Genomic DNA, 19,501 nt, shown 5'->3' on the forward strand with positions numbered 1-19,501 from the left:
AAAGATCAACTACTGGTGGCATGGCACCATTCCATTACATGGAAAGAAGGAAACTAATGAAAAGAATACGAGTCAAATGGCAGAATTTAAATCCAGGTCTCTTTATTTTCTACTGGATATGTGACCTTAAGTTTCCACCTCTCATACTTACTTTCTTCATATGCAGAATGGGTAAAATACTTGCCCTCTCACTCCCCTACCCATTCCTCTTCAAGACGGTGGTGAGGACCAAATGAGCTCATGGATATGGTATCACTGTCTCATCAAACGAGCTCGTGGAATTGCTACGTAAGTGTGATATATGAATGTGGACCTTCTCTCCCACCCAATCTACTTCTATTTAACCATCCCTGTGCCTCTTTTTTATAGCTACTATATATTCTCCCCTATCTCTGGGCCCTCCAAAAATGATAGTCTGGGCTAAAGAGGTTGTTCTAAACTAGATGGTTATCAATCACACCCTTGCCCGCGTCTTTTTAGCAAAAATGGCCATTTTTTTCAACTTAGATACTACCTAAAAGTTTAATAAAGAAAAACCTAAGTCAAATCTCTGGTGTCCTACAAGAAGAAAAGGAAAGGAAAGGAAAGGAGAAAGGAAAGGAAAGGAAAGGAAAGGAGAAAGGAAAGGAATGGAAAGGAGAAAGGAGAAAGGAGAAAGGAAAGGAGAAAAAGGAAATGAGAAAGGAAAGGAGAAAAAGGAAAGGAAAAAGGAAAGGAAAAAGGAAAGGAAAGGAAAGGAAAGGAAGGGAGAAAAGGAGAAAAGGGGAAAAGGGGGAAGGGGAAAGGAAAAGTGAGAGAAGGAAAGAGAAGAAAAGAAAAAAAGGAAAGGAAAGGAGAAAAGAAAAAGAAAAGAGAGAAAGAGAGAAAGAGGGAGGAAGGGGAAAGGCAGGAAGGCAGGCAAGCCAGCAAGCCATAAAGCCCAGTTTCTTTGACTGAAGTGGGAAAGTAGGCCAGCCAGATTACTGCCCTCTGCCGACATTTATGATACCTCTAAGGAACCCAGGCATTCTAGTTTTATAACCACTGTTTAAATAAGTATTAAATCCACACCTCCATGATGTGCAAGAATCTGTCTTCAGAGGGTGGGTGTGTGGCCTGCAAAATCCGCCATATGTGTTGAGTCTCGTCCAGAGATACTTCCAGGAGGTCTCCAACCATCATAAGTTCTTCCAGTTGTGCCTTAGCTCCAGGTGACAACTCCAGCACTGGAGGTTCCAAACTTCGGGGCACCAAAGGGCTCTTCCGAGGTTGTTTCCTTGGGGTGCTAGAACCTTTCCCAAAAAATACCATAAAACAAAGCAAATAAAAATTAAAACTATGGAAAAAACATGTTTTCAAAGTAAATATTTACAATAGCCCCTCAGACCCCCAATACTAACTTCAGATATCTGGATTAATTCTATCAGAATGAAAATGTAAACACAATTAGAAACAAATACAGACCAAAAAGGCGAACAATTCCAAGGCCCACTCTAAAAAAAAAAATGGTTTGGCGTTATTAATAAAAAGCAGTTCTTCCAGCCGGGCGTGGTGGCTCACGCCTGAAATCCCAACACTTTGAGAGGCAGAGGCGGGTGGATCACCTGAGGTCAGGAGTTCGAAACCAGCATGACCAACATAGTGAAACCCCATCTCTACTAAAAATACAAAAAATTAGCCAAGCGTAGTGGCACATGCCTGTAATCCCAGCTACTCCAGAGGCTAAGGGTAGGAGAATCGCTTGTACTTGGGAGGGGGAGGTTGCAGGGTTGCAGTGAGCCAAGATCACGCCACTGCACTCCAATCTGGGCAACAAGAGAGAAACTCCATCTCAAAAAAAACAAAACAAAACAAAAAAAGTAGTTCTTTACCCTGAATGTTAATTTCTATTGAGTTTTTTATCGTGTGGCAAGGGGAGCAAGGAACCAGAATCTCTCCATTTTAGAGTATACCAAAAGATTAAGCATTTAATAAAGCATTTGGCTGCCTTATATAAATAACTGGTTATCTTTCTAATGAACAGAAAATAAGACACAGTTCCATAAAATCCTGAATTTTATTATAAAGACATAAACACCCTCCATTTTCCAGAGTTGTGACCTAAAGTAATGTGATTTGTTTTTGCTGAGGGAGAGAAAAATGAACATCACAGAGAAAATCACCCTCCAAGGAAAGGAAGGACTTTCTACAATTAAAGTAACCCAGAAACAGAATAAATATGCTTAAAAAGCAGCAGTTCCACAACACCTGATAACGACCAAATAGAGCGTGAAGGACTACCTACCTATCCGGGATTTTCTAGAACTGAGGCAGGGGACTAGATGGCCCCTAAAGTTCTTCTAATTAGGACTCTAAAATTCTTTGTAAGTTTTCAGGTTGTGATGACAGAAAATGCAAATAGGGATTGGCTTTTCCTAAAGAAAACAGCATTTTCAGGTTCCATTAGCATTTCACAGCCAACCATTGTACTCCACTCAAACGGGACTCACAGTCTTGATTCACATAATGTTTTTCTCACTGGTTTTCCGCTTATCTTCCCCCCAGTTTTTTAAAGGAGTAATACCTTGAGAACAACTCTTGGAAGCAGAAGAGTAAGCATGCTCTGCACAAAATGAAGGTGCTGTCCACATGTGAGTCACCACCTCCTCAGATTTGATGGGAATCTCTTCATCACAAAAAAGATTGGGTTCAAGACTACTAGAGGACTTCACACTGGCTGTGTCCTGAAGAAGAAACAAAGAGAAGTATTCAGAATTAGAGTCATTTAACTTATTTTATGACAAGGCCCAAAATGGAGGCTTTCAGGTTAAAGCTTCTAATATACTAAAAATATGAGATTAAAATTAAATATCTGATGTTAAATAGGATAGAAAATGTCCATTGGGGAGAAAAACTAATTGTGGCAGGCCAGGTTTCCATTAGCAACCAGAACAGTTTCTACTAACACATTACTATAATTCTAATTAATGTGTAAGTTGAACAGTAAAGAAATGGAGAAACTATGATCTTCGTACAAGGGCTGAAATGTGAAAACAAACCCATTAAGATTTTCACCTGGGTTTTCTCAGACCCTAAAGCCTGATAAAATTATGAAGGCATTCTTACACACACCTTGTACCAGGGCCCACTTAAGATTAAGAAATTTTTCCAAGTCTCTAGAGAAAGCTTTCCAGGCCCTGGACCCTACCCTAGACACAGTCTGAGTGAAAGAGCCTTGCTTGTAGGTGCACCTCCCACACATAGACATAGAATTTAGAATGAATACAAGTATTGAAAAAAACTTGTAACTTAGTTGGTCTGGTGAGTTACTCCATAACCGGTTGCAGAAATAAACTCCCTTCTTTCTCAGTCAGTCTGCATCTTCTTATTGGACTGAGAGAAAAAAGCAGCTAGACCTTGTTCTGTCCAGGAACATAATGACTACAGATTCAAGCCAAAAGAGAGTATTAAGGTCAAAAACAATCCACAGAGATAACAAACCTAAAAAAAAATTACTATTGCTTCTACATTCCTCCTCTCTGAGCAGGGCATCTCTGAAAAAAAGGCAGCAGTCCCAGTCAGGGACTTATAGATAAAATCCCCTTGGGGCCGGGTGCGGTGGCTCAAGCCTGTAATCCCAGCACTTTGGGAGGCCGAGACGGGTGGATCACGAGGTCAGGAGATCGAGACCATCCTGGTCTACACAGTGAAACCCCGTCTCTACTAAAAATACAAAAAACTAGCCGGGCGAGGTGGCGGGCGCCTGTAGTCCCAGCTACTCGGGAGGCTGAGGCAGAAGAATGGCGTAAACCTGGGAGGCGGAGCTTGTAGTGAGCCGAGATTGCGCCACTGCACTCCAGCCTGGGCGTCAGAGCGAGACTCTGTCTCAAAAAAAAAAAAAAAAAAAAAAAAAAATCCCCATCTCCCTGGGACAAAGCACCTGGGGGAAGGGGCAGCTGTGGATCTAGCTTCAGCAGAGTTAAATTTCCCTGCCTGACAGCTCTGAAGAGAGCAGCAGATCTCCCAGCACAGCACTCAAGCTCTGACAAGGAACAGACTGCCTCCTCAAGAGGGTCCCTGGCCCCCATGCATCCTGACTGGGAGACACCTCCCAGCAGGGGTCAACAGACACGTCATACAGGAGAGCTCTGGCTGGCACCTGGCCGGTACCCCTCTGGGACAAAGCTTCCAGAGGAAGGAACAAGCAGCAGTCTCTGTTCTGCAGCCTCTTCTGGTGATACTGAGGCAAACAGAGTCTGGAGTGGACCTCCACCAAACTCCAGCAGACCTGTAGCAGAGGGGCGTGTTTGAAGGAAAACTAACAAACAGAAAGAAACAGTATCAACATCAACAAAAAGAACATCCACTCAGAGACCCTACCCAAAAGTCACCAAAATCAAAGACCAAAGGTAGATAAATTCACGGAGATGGGGAGAAACTAGCACAAAAAGGCTGAAAATTCCAAAAATCAAAACACCTCTTCTCCTCCAAAGGATCAAATCTCCTCGCCAACAAAGGAACAAAACTGGACGGTGAATGAGTTTGACGAACTGACAGAAGTAGGCCTCTGAAGGTGGCCAATAACGAACTCCTCCGAGCCAAAGGAGCATGTTCTAACCAATGCAAGGAAGCTAAGAACCTTGAGAAAAGGTTAGAGGAATTGCTAACTAGAATAACCAGTATAGAGAACATAAATGACATGATGGAGCTGAAAAACACAGCACGAGAACTTCGTGAAACATACACCAGAATCAACAGCTGAATCGATCACGCGGAAGAAAGGATATCAGAGACTGAAGATCAACTCAATGAAATAAAGTAAGAAGCCAAGATTAAAGAAAAAACAGTGAAAAGAAACAAACAAAGCCTCCAAGAAATATGGGAATATGTGAAAACACCAAATCTACATTTGATTGGTGTACCCGAAAGTGACAGGGAGAACGGAACCAAGTTGGAAAACACTCTTCAGGATATTATCCAGGAAAACTTCCCCAACCTAGCAAGGCAGGCCAACATTCCAATTCAGGAAATACAGAGACCACCACAAAGAAACTCCTGGAAAAGAACAAACCCAAGACACGTAATTGTCAGATTCACCAACGTTGAAATGAACGAAAAAATGTTAAGGGCAGCCAGAGAGAAAGGTCGAGTTACCCCAAGCCCATCAGACTAACAGCGGATCTCTCAGTAGAAACGCTACAAGCCAGAAGAGAGTGGGGCCAATATTCAACATTCTTAAAGAAAAGAATTTTCAATCCAGAGTTTCATATCCAGCCAAACTAAGCTTCATAAGTGAAGGAGAAATAAAATCCTTTACAGACAAGCAAGTGCTGAGAGATTTTGTCACCACCAGGCCTGCCTTTTAAGAGCTCCTGAAGGAAGCACTAAACATGGAAAGGAACAACCAGTACCAGCCACTGAGAAAAACATACCAAATTGTAAAGACCATCGACGCTATGAAGAAACTGCATCCACTAACGGGCAAAATAACCAACTAGCATCATAATGACAGGATCAAATTCACATGAAACAATATTAACCTTAAATGTAAATGGGCTAAATAAATGCCCCAATTAAAAGGCACAGACTAGCAAATTGGATAGAGTCAAGACCCATCAGTGGGCTGTATTCAGGAGACCCATCTCACGTGCAAAGATGCACACAGGCTCAAAATAAAGGGATGGAGGAAGATCTACCAAGCAAATGGAAAGCAAAAAAAAGCAAGGATTGCAGTCCTAGTCTCTGATAAAACAGACTTTAAACCAACAGAGATCAAAAGAGACAAAGAAGGGCATTACATAATGGTAAACGGATCAATGTAACAAGAAGAGCTAACTATTCTAAATGTATATGCACCCACTACAGGAGCACCCAGATTCATAAAGCAAGTCCTTAAAGACCTACAAAAAGACTTAGACTCCCACACAATAATAATAGTGGGAGACTTTAACACCCCATTGTCAATATTACACATATCAATGAGACAGAAAATTAACACAGATATCCAGGACTTCGACTCAGCTCTGGACCAAGCAGACCTAATAGACAGCTACAGAACTCTCCACCCCAAACCAACAGAATATACATTCTTCTTAGCAGCACATCACACTTATTCTAAAACTGACCACATAATTAGAAGTAAAACATCCCTCAGCAAATGCAAAAGAACAGAAATAATAACAGTCTCTCAGACCACAGTGCAATCAAATTAGAACTCAGGATTAAGAAACTCACTCAAAACCTCACAACTACATGGAAAGCTAACAACCTGCTCCTGAATGATGCTGCGTAAATAATGAAATGAAGGCAGAAATAAAGACGTTCTTTGAAACCAGTGAGAGCAAAGACACAACATACCAGAATCTCTGGGATACATTTAAAGCAGTGTGTAGACGGAAATTTACAGCACTAAATGCCCACAAGAGAAAACAGGAAAGATCTAAAATTGACATCCTAACATCACAATTAAAAGAACTAGAGAAGCAAGAGCAAACAAATTCAAAAGCTAGCAGAAGACAAGAAATAACTAAGATCAGAGCAGAACTGAAGGAGATAGAGACATGAAAAACCCTTAAAAAACATCAATGAATCCAGGAGCTGGTTTTTTGAAAAGATCAACAAAATAGATAGACCGCTAGCAAGACTAATAAAGAAAGGATAGAAGAATCAAATAGACGCAATAAAAAATGATAAAGGGGACATCACCATCAATCCTGCAGAAATACAAACTACCATCAGAGAATATTATAAACACATCTACACAAATAAACTAGAAAATCTAGAAGAAACGGATAAATTACTGGACACATACAGCCTCCCAAGACTAAACCAGGAAGAAGTCGAATCGTTGAATAGACAAATCAAGTTCTGAAATTGAGGCAGTAATTAATAGACTACCAACCAAAAAAAGTCCAGGACCAGACAGATTCACAGCTGAATTCTACCAGAGGTACAAAGCGGAGCTGCTACCATTCCTTCTGAAACTATTCCAAACAACAGAAAAAGAGGGAATCCTCCCTAACTCATTTTATGAGGCCAGCATCATCCTGATAACAAAACCTGGCAGAGACACAACAAAAAAAGAGAATTTCAGGCCAATATCCCTCATGAACATCGATGTGAAAAATCCTCAATAAAATACTGGCAAACTGAATCCAGCAGCACATCAAAAAGCTTATCCACCATGATCAAGTCGGCTTCATCCCTAGGATGCAAGGCTGGTTCAACATACTCAAATCATACACATAATCCATCACATAAACAGAACTAATGACAAAAACCACATGATTATCTCACTAGATGCAGAAAAGGCCTTCAGCAAAATTCAACAGCCTGTCATGCTAAAAACTCTCAATAAACTAGGTATTGATGGAATGTATCTCAAAATAATAAGAGCTATTTACAAACCCACAGCCAATATCATACTGAATGGGCAAAAACTGGAAGCACTCCCTTTGAAAACCAGCACAAGACAAGTATGCCCTCTCTCACCACTCCTATTCAACATAGTATTGAAAGTTTTGGCCAGGGCAATCAGGCAGGAGAAAGAAATAAAGGGTATTCAAATAGGAACAGAGGAAGTCAAATTGTCTCTGTTTGTAGATGACATGATTGTATATTTAGAAAACCCCATCGTCTCAGCCCAAAATCTCCGTAAGCTGATAAGCAACTTCAGCAACATCTCAGGATACAAAATCAATGTGCAAAAATCACAAGCATTCCTATACTCCAACAACAGACAAACAGAGAGTCAAATCATGAGTGAACTCCCATTCACAATTGCTACAAAGAGAATAAAATACCTAGGAATACAACTTACAAGGGATGTGAAGGACTTCTTCAAGGAGAACTACAAACCACTGCTTAAGGAAATGAAAGAACACAAACAAATGGAAAAACATTCCATGCTCATGGATAGGAAAAATCAATATCGTGAAAATGGCCATACTGCCCAAAGTAATTTACAGATTCAATGCTATCCCTACCAAGCTACCATTGACTGTCTTCACAGAACTGGAAAAAACTACTTTAAATTTCATATGGAACCAAAAAAGAGCCCGCATAACCAAGGCAATCCTAAACAAAAAGAACAAGGCTGGAGGCATCATGCTACCTAACTTCAAACTATACTACAAGGCTGCAGTAACAAAAACAGCATGGTACTGGTACCAAAACAGATATATAGACCAATAGAACAGAACAGAGGCCTCAGAAACGACACCACACATCCACAACCATCAGATCTTTGACAAACCTGACAAAAATAAGAAATGGGGAAGGACTCCCTATTTAATAAATGGTGTTGGGAAAACTGGCTAGCCAGATGCAGAAAGCTGAAACTGGATCCCTTCCTTATACCTTATACAAAAATTAACTCAAGATGGATTAAAGACTGAAAGGTAAGACCTAAAACCATAAAAAACCTAAAGAAAACCTAGGCAACACCATTCAGGACATAGGCATGGGCAAAGACTTCATGACTAAAACACCAAAAGCAATGGCAACAAAAGCCAAAATAGTCAAATCGGATCTAATTAAACTAAAGAGTTTCTGCACAGCAAAAGAAACTATCGGCAGAGTGAACAGGCAACCTACAGAATGGGAGAAAAATTTTGCAATCTATCCATCTGACAAAGGGCTAATATCCAGAATCTACAAAGAACTTAAACATATTTACAAGAAAAAAACAACCCCATCAAAAAGTGGGCCAAGGATATGAACAGACACTTCTCAAAAGAAGACATTTATGCAGCCAAAAAACATACGAAAAAATGCTCATCATCACTGGTCACTAGAGAACTGCAAATCAAAACCACAATGAGATACCATCTCACACCAGTTAAAATGGAAATCATTAAAAAGTCAGGAAACAACAGATGCTGGAGACAATGTGGAGAAACAGAACACTTTTACACTGTTGGTGGGAGTGTACATTAGTTCAACCATTGTAGAAGACAGTGTGGCGATTCCTCAAATATCTAGAACCAGAAATACCATTTGACCCAGCAATCCCATTACTGGATATATACCCAAAGGATTATAAATCATTCTACTATAAAGACACATGCACACATATGTGTATTACAGCACTGTTCACAATAGCAAAGACTTGGAACCAATCCAAATGCCCATCAATGACAGAATGGATAAAGAATATGTGGCACATATATACCATGGAATACTATGTAGCCATAAAAAAGGATGAGTTCATGTCCTGTGCAGAGACATGAAGCTGGAAACCATCATTCTCAGCAAATTAACACAAGAACAGAAAACCTAACACTGCATGTTCTCATTCATAAGTGGGGGTTGAACAACAAGAACATACGGACACAGGGAGGGGAACATCACACACCAGGGCCTGTCTAGGGGTGGAGGGCTAGGGGAGGCATAGCATTAGGAGAAATACCTAACGTAGACGACGGGTTGGTGGGTGCAGCAAACCACCATGGCACATGTATACCTATGAAACAAACCTGTATGTTCTGCACATGTACCCCAGAACTTACAGTATAATAAAAAAAAATTACGGTTAAGTAATCCACCTTCTATAGTCTACAACCTATAATAACTCCTATACCAACAAGCTAAGGAGGGGAAGACAAATTTAGATGTGACAGCTTAAGGACACAAACCATTTAATCCTCTCTAGAGGTTTTCAAACCTAGAATCTTACCAATTGCTCTTACTTAATATAAGTATATGTCTGACTGACAACATACAGATTACAGTAAGTCTTCATGTAACGTCATCAGCAGGTTCTTGGAAACTGACTTTAAGCAAAAGGAAGTACAGCAGCAGGTCCCTGAATAAAAGTTGTTTTTATTTCATTAAACAGTGATGAGGGGAAAAAATAAGCTCAGCTTGCAGACCAGCTTGGTAGTGCTCAATCTCACAGTTTCACTTCAAGTCCTTGGAATGTGAAGTGAGCTCTGATCAGGTCTCAGATGATTCTCCTTGAAATCAGTATCCCCAAGCTTCACCTACACAGACACAATCCCAAAGAGGCAGGACAGACTTTGCTTCATTAAATATGTACCTTGTAGTAATGACTTTCTGGATGGTAACTAAGATAAAATGACTGATTTTATTTTACTAAATAATTACCTACTCCTCTTCCTAAACCAAGGGGGGGCTCCTCCTCAAGCAAGAATACTATGTTCAAAGTATTTTAAGTATGAATTTATGGTCACAACAGAGAACATCACACAAAGAAAAAAACCACCAGCCAAATGCAAATAAACTGGCGAATAAAATTTTTATTATACAATTATCACTTGCTCTGCGGGAAAATGCTCAACAGTATAGGCTTTTTTTTTTTCTTCATTCAAAGATACCAACATCAAAGTAAACTGGCAGGGTATAGCTCAGTGGTAGAGCATTTGACGGCAAAGTAAATTTGAACTTGAATTATCGTTAAGTCTTGCCACCATTCTTCTCAGCTGTCAAATACATTAGTAACACTAGAAAATCCATAATGTTATTTTTCTACCCTGCCAATACCTACTACCAGACAGTAAGCTAAGATTCTCATATAATTTCCTCCAAAAAAAGATGACTCCATCCAACCATATCAAACTGCAGCTGTGATCCCTAGTCCTGAAAATCATCAATACTTGTGATGTTTTCATAAGTTACCAGTTTGCTTTCAAGCAAAGCCCATGATGTTAAGCAAATCTAGAGGACTGGCTGATACTTAATGTGCTAGAAAGCAATCACCAAAAATATCAAAGGCCGCTAAGCAGAGTAAACAGGTGATTCCAGTATTCAAGGAAAACGCGAATTATACTTGGCATGGATTGTGTTCCTTTTCAGCTGCTCCTAGTTACCCTGTATACAACTTCGTAAACAAAGATAGTCATTAACTTCCAGATAACAACATGCTTAAGAAGATTATCTGAATAGGCTAATTCAAGTTTCAACTGTTCTCAAGTCTTTAAGTCACATAACTGAAAATTCCCAAGTCACCTGGATCCATTTTTATCTTGAGAAAAAACATTTCCCAGTGGAAGAATCTACGAGCGTCTATGATGGATGGTTTTAATTTTACACCCTAGCAGTTTTAATGCTGATGAGGTTAATGAGCAGTATCAAGCTGATCTGTAAGCTGAAAAGACAAAAGATAGTGAAGGGGTAGGGACAGACTCTCCCCTTGTTCTTAGGAAGCAGCCTTTTGTATGAGTAGGAATTCCCAGGTTACAAGAATAGATTCTAAACAAAGCAACTAAGAATCATATAAAACAAGCCAATGGATTGACTGTAATCTGGCACGGTCTCTGACTAATCACGTTGTTATTACTAGGTTAAAAAGCAAAGGACTTGCACCTAACAAAAAGGGCGAATGAAAAGCCAACTGTATCCAACACAAAACAAACTTGTCAAAACCTTCTCTTCACCACCAGTAAGATGTCATTACCAAAACAGTCACATTGATGGTAAATAATTTGTTGTATCTGCAACTAGAACTCAGCAAATTCTAACCTGGGCCTAAGTATTATATTACCCATCTCTGAATGGAATTTTTTTTTTTTTTTTTTTTGAGGCAAGGTTTTGTTGCGCTACCCAGGCTGGAGGGCAGTGGTACAATCATGGCTCACTGCAGCCTTGACCTCCTAGGATCAAAGCAATCCTCCCACTTCAGCCTCCCAAGTAGCTGGGACTACAGGTGCATGTTACCACACCCAACTAACTTTTATATGTTTTTGTAGAGATGGGGGTCTCGCTATGTTGCACAGGCTGGTCTCAAACTCCTGGACTCAAGTGATTCTCCCACCTCAGTCTCCCCTAAAGTGTCAGGTTTATAGGCATGAGCCACCACATCAAGCCTAGAATGGAATTCTTAAAACTTAACTGTATACAGACTTTAACTCAAAGAAAAAAATGTGAAAAACTGAAATTGGCCATGAAAGCTTTACATAATTTAATGCATTTTCTAGTTCCTCTAAGCCATAAGGGACTATAAGATGAGAAAAACATATACAGATTTTTAAATACTATTTTTTAAAAATTGTTTCAGGTCTGGCACAGTGGCTCACACCTGTAATCCCAGCTCTTTGGGAGGCCAAGGCAGGCGGATCACTTCAGGTCAGGAGTTCAAGACCAGCCTGGCTAACATGATGAAACCCCATCTCTACTAAAAATACAAAAATTAAGCCGGGCGTGGTGGCATGCACCTGTAATCCCAGCAACTTGGGAGGCTGAGGCACAAGAATTACTTAAACCCAGAAGGCAGAGGTTGCAGTGAACAGAGATCACGCCTGCATTCCAGCCTGGCTGACAGAGGGAGACTCCATCTCAAAAAAAAAGATTATTTCAGCAACCTGTAATTTTTTGAGTTTTGAAAAAATGCTATGACTAAAACCTCAGAAGAGATAAATGACTAGTTTTCTCTTTCACTTTCAGGCCTCAACCATCACTGTTCAATAGCTTTTTTTTTTTAAACAAACCCAATGATCAGGTATGTACCCACACAGCCTGTCCGTGTAACTACCTTCATGTCGTAGCCATATGTCTCTCGAATGTCTTCATCAGAGTCTGTTTCTTCGTCATCATAGTCCATTGTTTGTCGAGGAGAAGATGACACACTGCTCACCACCCGATTAAAAGCAGACTGCTGGAAACTAGGTAAGTGTCCCTAAACAACAAAGAATTCCAAGATGAACGGCAAGACATGAGAGACCAGCAGTGGAATTAATGTGTGCCTAAGATCACCAAAATGTAATGAACAAGCAAAGTGGCTAACAGAGTTCTTCAACAGTTAGTAGAAATCAAATTATGTGATGATGATGCCAAATTCCACCTGAATGACATTCCCAGGAATAGTTCACTAAGTACGCATCCAAAAAAAGTATTATAGTATATGTTGAATGAGAATGCAGTGGATAATTGTTGACAAGTTACTGTTATTTTCCTAATCAATTGGTAAGACAGACTCGATTTACTATTTATACACTGACATATCCCATGAAATAGAAAAAGAATGTAAATCCTAAACTTGCCTGTAAGTCTGGATTGGCAGCTGCTTTTTGGAGTTCTGCACTGATGATCTTTTCAGTTTTTTCTCGAGCTGCCTGTTCCACCATACGCTGGCTCAACACAGACAGTTTGGCCAGGGCAGAGGAGAGTTCATCTGTGGCTAGAGCCTGCCGTGCTCTATCTTGCCAACTCATAGCACGTTCTGTCAAACACTGCAGGGCTTCTCCTTCAGGCAACCGTACGGGCAACTTCTGAAGGGATACCAGGAGTGACAGAATAGTCTCTAGCCTGGGCCTTCGAGACCGCATACAAAGAGGGCAAAGGAATTTTACTTCTTTAGCTTGCCAGTTGGATCCTTTTTTTTGGGAACTTGATTTCGGAAGAGGAACACAGCTGTTATGGAACCAGTCCTTGCAGAGCTCACACTGTAGCATAAACCCACTGGCTGTCTTGCGGCAAATGCAAAATTTTACTTCTTCTATGCGGTCCACCATTGTCATCTTGGCTAGGTTGGCTGCTCTGAGAGAATGCATGGCTTCAATCTCTTTTTGCTCCCGTTCTTTGAAAACTGCTACCTGTACAAGAAAAACATTTAATTGAAGAGTCACTGCAACATACCCCCAAAATACCAAATTCTCAAGGCCGTGGGATCTTTCTCCAAGTTATCAGTTATAAACAGTTTCCTAAAATTTGGGGCCCCTGGCAGTTTCCATGCAAACATTCCTCATCTGTGAAACGAACAAAGTGCTATCACATTTGATCATGTACATCAGTGCAGTACTTTGGCCTCTTCAGTAGGGCGCAGTACAAAGATGGCATGTCTTGAAATCAAGCAACCTGGGTACAAAGCCTGGCTCTTGTACTTTTAGACTGTTAATATGGGGAACAAGTTTCAGAACCTCCATTTTCTGAAAAATGAGGATACTACCAACCGTTATTTTGCTGTTTCACAGATTAAATAAGGTAACATACGAAAGTGCCTAACCTGGTACCTTGCACAAGAAAAACACTCAATAAAGTATTAGTTTCCCATCCCCTCGTCATTCATTCCCTGGGGCAAGTCCTATACACATTAATTTATTTCTCTCTAGAAGGCCTCTTCATGTGTAAGTAGAGTAACACAACTTGATCAATTGTAACAACAGAGTTTTATGAAACTCAATTTAACAAAGTAAATAAAGGCAAACAAATTTAATTATCAATACTGTCAGTGCATTTTCTTCTTAAACTACTGGAAGCTTTGAAACAATTTTGAAGTAATTTCCAGTCCTACTTGTCTAGCCAGACTGACTTGTTAGAAATCATTTTCATTGGCTTCAAAACAGAATCATTTGTAGGCAGAAAGAGCTATAGCATACGCAATTCCCTACTTTTATTGCCCAGATTCGTATTTATTTTCTATTTCCTCAGGATCCTAGTAATCTTAACGCATTCCTCCTATCCTCCAAAAAAAGCATAATTCTCATCAACTACAAATATTTTAACACTCATTAAGAGATGGAAATCTGTAGTCTGGTATTAATTCTTTTAAAAAATACATGGTAATAAGAGTCATAAAATGTTTATATTAAATTCTAACCCAGTAACTGCATTCCTAAGAGTCAAGTCTAGGAAATTTAAAAGGAGGAAAAGGCTATACAAAGAAGTTCATTTTATTACTTACAATAAGAAACTTAGTAACAGGCAAGATGCTCAAAATTAGAAAACTACAGCAGGTCCTCAAATAACATCTTTATGTTCAGTGTAATTTCATTACAACATTGATGAAAAAAAATCAATTCCTGGCCAATGCCACTGTCACTCACTAATTTACCAAAAACTGGATAATTATCTAGTTTTTATTACTCTTTCTTAAATGTATGTTTAGCTCAAATTTTCTCAGTGTTTAATATCAGAAGTGTTTGGGGTCTTCATTTTAAAAGTCTGATGATGTTTTTGTGACCAGAAATATGCTGGTTACAAAATAAGGAACTCAACTCTTGTTTATATCGGCCTGTAGTAAAACTGGGCTCATTATACATTGCTTCACTTAGAGTTGCAGTGCAAGAAGCTATTGATAATGTTAAGTGAGGACTTACTGTACTCAGCAAACTATGGACAACTTGATGAAACAGCAGACGACTATTAAAACAACAATAAAGAACAGAGGTATGGAACAGACAATTTTGGGAAAAGAGCAGAATACTAAACGTTTTGCATATCTTGATTATAAATATTTACTTTTAATGTGAAATACGGATAATCATGAAGCCAAAGTATATGAAAATAAAAAGTTAAAAACATAAAAACTGTGAGTCTGCTAATATCTTTACAGAATTTTGTATTCACCAAGCAAACTCAAGACGCTCGGTAATTTCTTACCACCATGGCTGTATCTCTGGTTTCCTCCAATCCTTCCTCCAGATCACTTAGAGGCTCGAGGTCCAGATCCTTTTCTTTTTCTTTTTCTATTAGTTCTTTTACTTTTTTCCTCCTATTTTTGCCACTCCCATATACACCAATGTCAGTCCGGGGGCTCAGCACCTACAAAAATAAAACCACCATTATAAACTCTGGTTTTTAAAAAATCTTAGAAGTGAAAATAATAAAGGAACCATTTATTGACCATTCAACCGTGTCCGAGGCACTTTCTTAAGGACTTTATACACATGATCTAATTCATTCCTCACAACAACCCTATGTAGTAGGTATTAGTATCTACATTTTATAAACAAGAGAAACTGAGGCTCAGAAAGGAAATAGCATGCCCAAGGACACAGGGTTAGCAATTAAGGAGTCCATTCTCAAACCTGAAAGGACCTTATTCCAAAGCCTTTGCTCTTAACTACTATGTTCAACTTCTCAAGATCAAAGGGACGATGAGTATACAAATTTGTGCTTCGGAGAAAAAAGATCATTCAACGATAGGCTGGACGTGGTGGCTCACACCTGTAATCCCAGCACTTTGGGAGACTGAGGCGGGCTGATCACTTGAGCTCAAAGGAGTTCGAGACCAGCCCAGGCAACATGACAAAACATCATCTCCACCAAAAATACAAAAAATTAGCCAGGCATGGTGGTGCATTCCTGTAGTCCCAGACACTTGGGAGGGTGAGGTGAAAGGATCACTTGAGCCCAGGAGGCGACAGCTGCAGTGGGCTGAGATCACACCACTGCACTCCAGTTTGGGCAACAGGGCAAGACTCTTGTCTCAAAAAAACAAAACAAAACAAAACAAAACTATTTCAATGACTAGAGTCCAGTAACAAGCCAAGGCCGACTGCTTTTTCTAGGGACAACACAAGATTAACTGGAAATGAATTTGCCCAGAGCTCCAGATTTCAAGTCAACATCTGATATCACCTAATAAGAATCACTTGTATAATGGTAATCAGATAAACTGAAAATAACCCTCACCAATACTATTACTACTTAAATTATCAGTGGCTTATGAGAGTGCTGAAGTTCATGAGAGTGTTGAAGTTCAAGTACCTGTAACAACGTATGGCTAGAATTCTTCTTAAGAAAGGTCCGCCCAGTCCGTTCTCTCCATGCCCGTGCTGCTGCTACCTGCGATTCCACTTGCGGCAGTGCTTCAAGGCGCACAGGGATAGGGCGTCCTTTCGCAGACAAGCTCTCAAGCTGCTCCAAATAAGCGTAGTTGCTGCCACTCTGAAAAACCAAAGTCAATTCTCACAATTTGAGTTCTCTTATGGGGTCTGGCAATATACTGCTGAAAGACCTTACAAAGTTTAGTGTTAGTTCTTTTATTAAATACTATTCTTTGCATGGAATTCCATCTCTTGAATTCATATAACTTCCAATGTCCTATTTTTTAAAGTTTGTGTAAATTATTTTTTTAATGAACATGTCATCAATGATTTTATTTACTAATTAATGAGAGAACCATAGATATAAAAACCAGTTCAAAGGACAATCTAAAGCACAGACATATATACATGCAGTTAGCAGGCCAGGCATGGTGGCTCACACCTGTAATCTCAGCACTTTGGGAGGCTGAGACAGGCAGATCACTTGAGGTCAGGAGCTCGAGACCAGCCTGGCCAACATGATGAAACCCTGTCTCTACTAAAAATACAAAAATTAGCCAGGCGTGGTGGCATACGCCTGTAATCCCAGCTACTCAAGAGGCTGAGGCAAGAGAATTGCTTGAACACGGGAGGCGGAGGTTGCAGTGAGCTGAGACCATGTCACTGCACTCCAGCCTGGGCAACCCAGTGAGATTCTGTCTCAAAAATAGATAAATAAATAAATAAATAAATAAATAAATAAATAAATAAATAAATAAACAGGAATCAGAAAACGCATTTACTAATAGATAGAAATATATGCTTAATATAGAGGAAAACTGAATCATCTTTTTCTACAATGTGAAAATCAACTATACCATTCCACACAAATTTCACTGCCTTTCTGTGGACATACTTCATTTGCATTGCTATCCTCTTCTTTTTAAACCACTGACAGGTGTCAAATAGGCTGGCCAAAGAAAATCTAAGGCACACACCCCTAGAATCAGATAATCCTGGAGAGTTCACTAGACAACATCCAGTATTCCATTGAGAGGATACCTATTGAGAGGATACCACTGAGAGGATTGGTCTTTTTGCCAATTTCAAAGTCTTTCATAATTTTTCCAACAACTAAAAGCAATATTTCAATTCTGGTAACCACCTCCATTTTAAGTTACACAAACAGAAATAAGAATAAATATTTTCCTTCCAAGTTCACAATGTTTCAACTTTCCATGTAATGAAATCATTATTGTTTACAGAACATCTATACTGTATTCCAGTATAAAGATATTCCCCAAATATTAACAGATACATTTGCCTATAAACTCAATTTTGAAAGACACACTGAACCATGGAGAAAAATAAATAGGCAAGAAGCCTATGAATTTTTGGCTGAGTGCAGTGGCTCATGCCTGTAATCCCAGCACTTTGGGAGGCTGAGGCAGGTGGACCACTTGAGGCCAGGAGTTCAAGACCAACCTGGTCAACATGGCAAAACCTTGTCTCTACTAAAAATACAAAAATTACCCAGGCACAGTGGTGCACACCTGTAATCCCAGCTACCTGGGAAGCTGAGGCACAAGAATAGCTTGAACCCAGGAGGAGGAGGTTGCAGTGAGCTGAGATCCAGCCTGGGCAACAGAATGAGACTCTGTCTCAAAAAAACAGAAAAAACCTATGCATTTTTAAAGGGGGTAAGGAAGTGGCTCTAGTCCTACAAGATATTAAAATGATATAATTAAACTACTACAATACCAAGATAGGACCAGATAACTAAATGGAATAGAAAACAAGCTCACATCAAGATATGATATTTACTATTATTCTTTCTCGTGCCCAATTATAGCCATTTGACTAGAGAACACCTTCTGGCTAAGCCTAGACATAGGCTGCTCCCAGGCCATGCAGCCTAAAGAAAAGTCTGTCAAATAACAAAACCTGTCCACTTACTTAGAGCCTACAAGTCACTGAAGGGAAGAGCCTAGTAGAGAGACAGCCCTTTGAAATTACAGAGGAAACACATGATAGCTACCTACACTTGTTGACTTAGTCCTTCAATTATAAATAAAACAGCCAATTAAAGATTCTCAGACATTTGAAGACAACAACTACTGCCGGAGCCAGGTCAAAGACTCACCAAACATAGAAGCTGTCCGTATAAAAACAGAAATAATTCAAAAAAACAGAAACGAAACACTGGCAGCTAAGCAGGTACCAGAAAAACTCAACAGAAAAGAAAGTAAAAGAGAAGTCATTAAAACTTGACACCCAGGCCAGGAACGGTGGCTCACACCTGTAATCCCAGCACTTTGGAAGGTCAAGGCAGGCAGATCACCTGAGGTGAGGAGTTCAAGACCAGCCTGGCCAACATGGTGAAATCCCATCTCTACTAAAAATACAAAAATTAACTGGGCCTGGTGGTGCGCGCCTGTAATCCCAGCTACTTGAGAAGCTGGGGCAGGAGAATTGCTTGAACCCAGGAGGCAGAAGTTGCAGTGAGCCAAGATCACACCACCACTGCACTCCAGCCTGAGCGACACAGCGAGACTCTGTCTCGAAAAACAAAAAAAAAGAACTTGATACCCAGAATATGTTCCTTTTGGGGGCAGCAGTTTAGTGGAAGTTGGTTTTCTTTTTGAGTATAGTTCTATAATTAAGAGTGTTTATATACTTAAGACTGCAAGTGCTGCTTAACGGTTTTTATGATTCAAGTATACTTTTTTCTCTATCTAGCACTTACCTCATTCTGTTTTAAATTACAGATGTGTAAAATATGTCTCTTTAACTAGAAAATATGTATTTGGAAGACTCTAGTTTTACACCCTATTTTATACCGTAAGTCCTATTTTTACACCCTTCCCTTACCTGCCTGCTCCCAAATACCTAGAATATCTTGCTAGGCGCCCAAATACCTAGCAAGAGTGCTGTGGTGCTCAGTACACATTAATTTCATTTTCTTTTTCTGCCTCTAATTTTAAAAGTAATTCATTGTGGTGCTCAGTAAACGTTAATTTCATTTTCTTTTTCTGCCTCTAATTTTAAAAGTAATTCAT

At 39.7% G+C, this 19,501-nt stretch overlaps 1 protein-coding gene across 1 annotated transcript in view; it reads right to left on the bottom strand.

The window, feature by feature from the left end:
- KDM5A (lysine demethylase 5A) overlaps positions 1–19,501 on the bottom strand; it is a 90,448-nt gene that overhangs the window by 10,244 nt on the left and 60,703 nt on the right. Inside the window, exons 21-26 of the mRNA XM_023182961.1 lie at positions 16,405–16,584; positions 15,295–15,456; positions 12,957–13,508; positions 12,449–12,592; positions 2,543–2,702; positions 1,051–1,271 (exon numbers count right to left, since the gene is read on the bottom strand). Of these exons, the coding sequence (XP_023038729.1) occupies positions 1,051–1,271; positions 2,543–2,702; positions 12,449–12,592; positions 12,957–13,508; positions 15,295–15,456; positions 16,405–16,584 (1,419 nt within the window). The remainder of the gene's footprint in view (positions 1–1,050; positions 1,272–2,542; positions 2,703–12,448; positions 12,593–12,956; positions 13,509–15,294; positions 15,457–16,404; positions 16,585–19,501) is intronic.

This window comes from Piliocolobus tephrosceles, chromosome 10, assembly GCF_002776525.5.
Source record: "Piliocolobus tephrosceles isolate RC106 chromosome 10, ASM277652v3, whole genome shotgun sequence".
NCBI classification, from domain to species: Eukaryota; Metazoa; Chordata; class Mammalia; order Primates; family Cercopithecidae; genus Piliocolobus; species Piliocolobus tephrosceles.